Source organism: Triticum aestivum, chromosome 2A (genome assembly GCF_018294505.1).
Source record: "Triticum aestivum cultivar Chinese Spring chromosome 2A, IWGSC CS RefSeq v2.1, whole genome shotgun sequence".
NCBI lineage: Eukaryota > Viridiplantae > Streptophyta > Magnoliopsida > Poales > Poaceae > Triticum > Triticum aestivum.
In genome coordinates, this window is record NC_057797.1 from 580,387,083 (window position 1) to 580,395,442 (window position 8,360).

At 46.6% G+C, this 8,360-nt stretch overlaps 1 protein-coding gene across 1 annotated transcript; it reads left to right on the forward strand.

The window, feature by feature from the left end:
• Nucleotides 1-2,923: 2,923 nt before the first annotated feature.
• Nucleotides 2,924-7,035, forward strand: LOC123189538 (eukaryotic translation initiation factor 4B1-like). Its single transcript, XM_044601977.1, has 3 exons — nucleotides 2,924-4,239; nucleotides 5,823-6,206; nucleotides 6,712-7,035. Exons 1-3 carry the CDS (start codon nucleotides 3,041-3,043, stop codon nucleotides 6,734-6,736), a joined length of 1,608 nt encoding a protein of 535 aa, XP_044457912.1. The 5' UTR covers nucleotides 2,924-3,040; the 3' UTR covers nucleotides 6,737-7,035.
• Nucleotides 7,036-8,360: the final 1,325 nt, after the last annotated feature.

Consider the following 8,360-nt stretch of genomic DNA (forward strand, 5'->3'; position numbering starts at 1 on the left):
TCACCGGAGGGTGTGCGGAGGTTTGCCTTTGGTGGATTCCCTTGGATCTGATCTTCATTCGTCTTTGTTCGTATGTCTGTGGGTTGGATCTTTCTGATATATGCTTCTCTTCATCGGCGACGTTTGTTGTTCTGGTGTGTTGGTCCTCCAAGGACGTAGCATGAAGACTACCCGACTGTCTGCTACAATAAGATTTTTCCGGCTCCGGTGATGGAGGGGTGATGACGGCGGCGCGCCTTCGGCTCACTTCCGTGTTTGTAATCGTCGCTAGGTGGTCTATGGATTTGGATGTACTTTTTTTCTGATGTTTTTATTTGCGGGTAAAACTCGTGTTACTCACATCACACAGATTACAATCAATGTTGTTCAACTCAATGGCTTCAGAAGGCCCAGAGCCTAGCCAGGTCATAGTCCTACCTTCTAAACGAGCAAAATTCGCCGAAGAGTTACTGACTTTATTCTGAGACCGACTAATGTGAGTAATACTAGTTCCACGAAGACTCAAGAGGTACTTTATCTTCTTCACCAGGGAAGAGTAAAGTGATCTATCAATCTCATGACCTTGTATCATCTTAACAGCTACTAAAGAATCCAATTCAATTACCACCGGCAGGTCAATGCGTGATAATGCTAAGTACAAGCCTTCCATACACGCACCTAATTCAACTTCGAGGGCATCCTGGAAAGAGAAAAGTTGCCTGCATGAAGAAAAAAATGATCATCTCAGTTTCACCGTGCAACACCATGCACGATCCAGCTCTATCATCCAGTGAGAAGGAGTCGTCACAGTTCAGTTTGGTCCAACCTTGCGACGAAGGAGTCAACTTCCAGGGCGCAAAATCTGCTTTCACATTATGTTGCTTGGGGGAGACTATACAGGAACAATGTCCGATTTACCTTCGCACGGGCTAGCAAAAGGATCATGTTTAATGCATAGAAGCAAATCTAAGTAACTGCACAAAAATAACCTCGACACATCAACTGGGGGCGGTTCTTTGTTGCGGACTATTTCATTCCTTATGTGCCAACATCTCCACAATGTCATCAGTAGCATGCTTCGTTCAGCTTCTAGTAGGGGCTCAAGAGTATGCAACAACCACTCCCTACCTGGAAATTTGATAGATTTTTTATCAGGGAGGCGCCATACTTCAGACATAGCGCCCCACAATTCCACCGCTCTTGGACAGATGCAAAATGGATGGAAGTTATCTTCTATTCCTTTATCGTAGATTGGGCAAGTAGCTGAGATTTCCAATCCTCTTTTGTGCTTGTTCTCCCAAGTGGGCAGTGAGTTCGTTGCACAACGCCATGCAAAGTTACGCACTGTAGGGGGCACATCAGAAGACCAAATAAGGCTGCAAATTTTCCTACTGCCATCAGGTGATACACTGGTCGCTCCATCCATTTTTCCAGCAATTAAATTCAACGCAAAATTATAAGCGCTATTGACTGAGAAACAACCATGTGAGTCTGGTCCCCATGCCAGAGTATCATCCTCAAGTCGTGGCGAAGCTCGAATCTTAAGAATTTCCACGACGTAGGAAGTAGGACTGTAAAATCTGAATATTCTAGGAGCCATTTGGATCAGCAAGTCTGAGACAAAACGAATCCTACATATCCCTTGCAGCGAAACTGGCTTGTAAGAAAAGGGTCTTGGGGTCCAATTATCCCTCCACACCCGGATACTTTGGCCATTTCCCACCCTCCACAACAATCCTCTTTTCAAAAGATCTAACCCATGACACATAGCCGTCCAAGAAGAAGAGGCATTGCCTAAGAAAACAATATCTTCAATCTTGCCATCCGGATAGTAACGAGACGTCAGAAGACGGGCGCAAAGACTATCCGGTTTCACAATGAGCCTCCAAGCCTGGAGGGCGAGAAGTGTTTGATTAAATAAGTGAAAATCCCTGAAGCCTTGCCCACCCTTACACTTGGGTTGCTTTAAACGTTCCCGAGATTTCCAATGGACTTTTCGCTTGCCCTTCTCTGATCCCCAATAAAATTTTTGAACCATTATTTTCAAGTCATCACACATTGAAAAAGGGAGTTTGAAAACACCCATAATACAGATAGGAAGCGCCTGTGCCACTGAGTTGATAAGGGTTTCTCTTCCTGGTTGTGCAAGATGGCCATCGCCCCACTGAATTAATCTTTTAGTCATGCTAGTCTGAAGGCTTTGAAAGTTCTCTTTCGACATTTTGCCTTCTGAGGTTGGAAGTCCAAGATATTTCTCTTCAAAACATGAGGTGGTCACATGAAGAACAACACGCACTTGATCTTGAACATTCCTGGGGTAAGCACCCCCAAACAAATTTGAACATTTGTCATAGTTTAAACATTGACCAGTGGCTCACTCATAGGCATCAAGGGCATGTTTAATGTGCACATCTTGGACCTGAGAAGTCTCAGAGAATAACACTGTCTCATCCGCAGGGCGAAGGTCCCCAACCTCTTCCTGCTATGGTCCTGGTCTGTATCATCTACCAAGTTGCCTGTTCTTCCCAATTTCAGAGCCATCATTTGCTGGCGCCGTGTGCCCATCATCACGAGACCCACCACGGTTGCCCGAACCTCCGCCCCAAGAAGCACGCAGCTCTTTGAGGATCAACGACGAAGCTGGGTGGACGTCATCGCGATGTACTACCTTCTAGTGTTTATTGTACTACCTTGACAGTTGATGAATATATCATATTTTTTAAAAACTTACTACTGTATATGATAAGTACTGTATTTTTTAAATTTATATACAGAAATCACGAGATTTTCAGATTAAGCATCGGACACTTTTTACGTTGTTTTTTCCGTGCCGTGTACAGACAGGAGAGGACAGAGGAAAGCCGAGTTTGATCTGACGGCGGAGTCACGACCGTCCACGAGTGGGTCACGACGGCCCCCCGTCAGAATCAAAAGCACAGCCAACCCCCAGCGCAGACCCACCCAACCCAACAACGCACCCCAAACGAATCGCCCCTCGATTGTTCGCTCCCGAGCACCGACCCAACCCTAGATCTCGCAGCAGCAGCGCGAAGCCGACGCCATGGCCAAGCCCTGGGGCGGCGTCGGCGCCTGGGCGCTCGACGCTGAGCGCGAGGACGAGGAGCGCGAGCACGCCGCCGCCTTCCCCGCGCCCGACCCGCCCGCCGCCGCGGGCGGCGCCGCCAGCTTCCCCAGCCTCAAGGAGGCCGTCGTCGCCGGCGGCGGCAAGCAGAAGAAGAAGAAGGGCACCACCCTCTCGCTCTCCGAGTTCACCACCTACGGCGCGGCCGGCGCGCCTCGCCGCGTCGCCCCCGCCGAGCCCAAGGGCCTCACCCCGCAGGAGATGATGATGCTCCCCACCGGCCCGAGGGAGCGGTCGGAGGACGAGCTGGACCGATCCCGCGGGTTCCGCTCCTATGGCGGCGACAGGGAGCCGCGCGGTGGCGGATTCGACGACGACCGCCGCTCCAGCAGGGATTCGGATCTCGATATGCACTCGCGTGCCGACGAGTCGGACAACTGGGGTAAGAATAAGAGTTTCTCGCCGGCTCCTACCGACTCTGGCCTGCGTGATAGGCTCAGTGGCCCGTCTCCGCTCGGCCGCTCTGATGACATCGACAACTGGTCGCGCGACAAGAAGCCACTCCCGTCGCGCTACCCCAGCCTTGGAACCGGTGGCGGTTTCCGTGAATCATCTGGCGGTGGTTTCCGTGAATCATCTGGTGGTGGTTTCCGCGAACCATCTGGTGGTGGTTTCCGTGAATCATCTGGTGGCGGTTTCCGTGACTCACCGGGGCCATCTGACTCTGATCGCTGGGTCCGTGGTGCTGTCCCTGCCCCTATGACCAACAATGGTGATAGGCCGCGCCTCAACCTCAATCCACCAAAGCGTGATCCCTCAGCCACCCCTGTGCCAGCTGCTGAGGTCGCACGCAGCAGACCAAGCCCCTTCGGGGCTGCTAAGCCCCGTGAGGAGGTGCTGGCTGAGAAGGGCCTTGATTGGAGGAAGATGGAGGGGGAGATTGAGAAGAAAACCAGTCGGCCTACTAGCTCGCACTCCAGTAGGCCGAACAGCGCACATTCCTCCCGCCCTGGAAGCCCTGGATCACAGGTCTCCGCAGTTGGGAGTGAGGGAGCACCAAGAGCACGGCCAAAGGTAAATCCATTCGGTGATGCCAAGCCACGGGAAGTGGTGCTGCAGGAGAAAGGAAAAGACTGGAGGAAAATTGACCTTGAGCTGGAGCATCGGGCAGTTAATAGGTATGTTATATATTAGCCCGCCTCTTGACAGCATGTAGTGTTTCTTTTGATAATGTATAACTGGAAGTGCATACATAATAGGTTAAGAATGTTACAAACTTGCGGAAAAGAAATAATTTTGCTAAGTAACAACTGGCTGGCCTTCGGCATATCTGATTATGCTTGCTGTAAGTCATCTGAATTGGCGTAGTGTTGAGATTTGCAAGAATGCTATGGCTAAAATAATCTCGTTTGTCCTGAATCTAGTGGTAATATGGAAACTTGTTTGCCTAGATGATTGCATTTAAGCTATTCAGTGTTGGCACTTCCTTGTTGATATGAAAGTATGTAAGCAACTGAGCGAGGGTTGTAGGGAATGCCGTCATATTCTGCAAGTATAGCATGCCTTTTGGCAAAAAAAATCGTCATTGTTTTTTGAAGTCATGACCCATGGATAGCAAGGTCATCAATGTTAAGTCTCGTAGGTTACTGAGATTCTAGAGGTATGTCACATATTTTGTTTTAGTCATGTTTTCTTTCTTTTGCATACAAAATGCTGCATTATGTAAATGTGAGAAAAAGGCTCCCGAAATATTCTTGTCTTGCTAATTTGCTAGCATCCTGTGACCTGAGTTATTTTATTTATTTATTTCATTTTGTAATATGTAGTATTCTACTTTAGACATAAAATTTGATAATACCCACATCAAACCAGGTTGCGACTAAATTTTATACACTTTTCTAGCTAATTAACTACTCACTCTGATCCATATTTTGAGGAAGTATATTTTGAATAACAGAAAATGTGTTTTTTGTTAATTTTTTTGTGGGCCTTCTATTTCGGCCGAGTACTTAAGTAGCTTTATGCACAATCTGGCAAAGTGTTGCATAATTTTGTTCATGTGCTCTGTGCTCCGCTAGGGACAGCGTTGCTTTTGTTCTTTGTAATTAGGGCATTTGTTTTTGTCTCCTTTTGGGTCTTTGTGAATTCAAATCATTTTAGCTGGACTTGTTATTGCTTTATTTGCTACATTGTAAAGAGTTTAATCAATGTTTATTTTTATCTTAGGACTCGTGATTGTGTTAACATGGCTGTGAAGGAAGCTTAACTGAAATGAACACTTGGATGTATTCTTAGCTTGATTTTGTACTATTTAGTTTCAACCTATGATGATTCACTATTGTCTTGCTTTGTGATAAGCTGATCTCTCGACATGATGGTTGAATCATTTTGAGACATGCACTTTTCGTTAAATTCTGGGCTTGATATATGAATAAATGGACCCTGTCTGATTCCACCTTTCTCACATTCGTGCTTGACTCTCGTCGTTTTTATAATAAATGAGGAAACTACTCATACAGATATTTATAGCAGCACTCTTAATATTTAACCCGACACTCTGATGAATTAAATGAACTGCTTTGGTAGTGAACTAGTGAATACTTCATCCCGCCAAATGGATATGTTTGTAATTCGCTGTTCCTTTTCCTTGAGAGGCCTATTCTTCTAGCTTCTAGGTGCTGCTGTTTGCTTGAACCATACCTTTTCTGTGAAAAGTCTATTATTTTAGCTTCTAGGTGTTTACTTGAATCCTATTTTTCAGGCCGGAGTCAGAAGAAGAGAAGAATTTGAAAGAAGAAATCAACCTTCTCAAGGTGGACTTGAAGGAAATTGAGGCCATTGCAGGTGATGGTTCTGAGCAAGCAAAAGAAGTGTCTGAGAAGATATCTCAGATGGAAAAGCAGCTTGATCTGCTTACAGTTGAGTTGGATGACAAAATTCGATTTGGGCAAAGACCTAGTTCTGGAGCTGGAAGGGCTGCAGCATTTCCATCCGCTAGTGAGGAACCACATGTTGCAGTGGCCCACATGGACAGACCGCGTTCCCGTGGTGGTGTGGAAACATATCCGAAACCAGTTGAAGAAAGGTGGGGATTTCATGGTAGCAGGGAAAGAGGCTCTTTTGGTGGAGGCGGAAGTTCAGACAGGTTTGTGCAGTTTCTTTGCTAAGTTCGATCATGCATGTTTTCCAGAGTTCAGACAGGTCTTGTAGTATGATGGATGTAGATGTTATGCTCTGTTATGTTATTTCCACCATGTTTAGCTGAATACTGGATCATTTAGGTAGTGATTTCGCTAGGTATAAAAATAGCATATGTATCATGTTTCAAGGCAATAGAACTTTGATTCCAACCGCTTTTAGATTGCGTGCTAAGTATGCTGCTATATATCATGTTCAAGACAAATAGAACTTCGATACCCACTGCTTCTAGATCATTACTATGTATGCTGCTTGTTTGTGAGTGAGAACAAATATTACTCGATTCATCATGGTAATCAACTAGGCATGGCAGCTCTCACCGTACCATAATCTGCTGTATTTAAGTGGAAAGAGTTATGCTGCAAATCACACTTGTCTTTAAAGCATTACATTTGATGTCGTCATTTAGGTAGTGCACTCATCTTATTGTTTACTTGGTCGTTCTTTTTCAGGTCATCAACAAGGCAGGGATGGTGAAGAGGAGTTTGAAGAATCAACTGTCAAGGAAACTTCTGATCGCTGTCGTTTTTGGGGTTTTGAAAGTGGGAAAGAATAAGTCATTTAATTTTTGTCGTGCTTGACTCTCATTTTGTTCGAGGTAGAAGATTGGAGTTAATCTTTGTCAACAAAGGTTTACTCCGCGTGAAGCTATTGGTTACCACCTTTGCTGTAGGTTTCTTTTTGCTTCTTTCTTTTGCCATTTCGTGTCAAAACAAAACTTGTCAAAAAATTATGCTAACTGACTATTGCTCTTAAGTCATGGATCCTTGTGTTCAGCTGTTTGTTGATATTCTGTTCTGTGCATGTGTTGGTCGCCTGCAATATATGTAGGTTGCGAGAGTAGTATTTCTGTGTTTGCATTACTCTACCAGCATTTCCTTGGAGTATCACTATCAGATCATGGTCGTGTAGCTGTGTTTAGCGAAACAGTAGCGTATCTGGTATCTGAATTGTTGCCAAATTCCATCTCCATTGCGAAACAGTAGCGTTACTACTTAGGGTGCGTTTGGTTGCAAGGGCGGTCATGAATGGGTTGGGATCGTTCAGAAAATAGACATGTTTGGTTATAAAGCACATGAATGGTTCGAGCCAAAAAAAGAGAATATGCCATGAAGATGCTGAACCGTTTCACCCAACCAAATCGGTCGAATCAAATGGCCACCCTTTGCATGCATGATTATGTGAGCATGACTGGTGGTCCCGTCCTAAATAATTAGCTCACCACTTATATTCAGCCAAACACATGAATTGAATGGTTCAATCCCAAAAAAATTGAACGGTCCCAACCCATTCATACGACACCTTTAACCAAACGCATCCAGTGATCTAAAAGGTCTTGTATTAGTTTATTAAAGAGGGTGTAGAATTTAGGCTTAACTCTTATAGATTTTATTGTCAGCACTGACAAGTCACAGGCAAGCAAACCCACGCTCACATTTCCGCTAGACAAAATTTTGGAAGACGAGTTTGGGCAAACCAAACGTAAATGTGCTCCTTGAAAAGGTCCACTGCCACAGGCCTGCCTCGAAAATAAACGATGTCTCTCACCCTGAAACTTAGAGCATCTTCAGCCACGCCCTCAACAGGCCCCTCCAGACCATTTTTTCGGCGCCGACGTTAAAAAAACACCCCAGTCGCGCCTCCAGGACGCCGAAAAACGCTGGTTCGGTCTTTTTTTCGTCCGGTGATCACAGGCCAAACCCGGCGCACTGAAGGGCAATTGGAGGCTTTGGCGCGGGAAAAGCGCGGCTGGCCCACCCTGTCAGGGGAAAAGTCAAGGTTTTCTTCCTCGACTCGCCTCCCACCCCCCGCGCCCTCGGCCGCCAGTAGCTATATCCCGACGCTGCCCGCCGCCTTTCACCACTAGATAGCCATTCCAAGTCGGAAAAATAGCAGAGCTTCGCCGCGGCAGCCCCTCCAACAGCAGCTGGGCATTTCCGGCCGCCGTTTCCGGCCGTGGAGGGACAGTTTAGCGGCGGGTACACGCCCACCGGGCGCAAGGTGTTCGACGATTTGCCTGCCTTGGCGATGGACTCGGATGACGAGGAAGCGCTCGCCGCGCTGCTGGAGGAGGAAGCCGAGGCCGACGTCCAGGAAGAAG

What these genes read in the sequence shown, in the direction of transcription:
- LOC123189538 (XM_044601977.1), top strand. Translation starts at nt 3,041, where the DNA reads ATGGCCAAGCCCTGGGGCGGCGTCGGCGCCTGGGCGCTCGACGCTGAG. An exon ending in GAGCATCGGGCAGTTAATAG is followed by an intron (nt 4,240 to 5,822) that starts GTATGTTATATA and finishes CCTATTTTTCAG; the next exon opens with GCCGGAGTCAGAAGAAGAGA. An exon ending in GGAGGCGGAAGTTCAGACAG is followed by an intron (nt 6,207 to 6,711) that starts GTTTGTGCAGTT and finishes GTTCTTTTTCAG; the next exon opens with GTCATCAACAAGGCAGGGAT.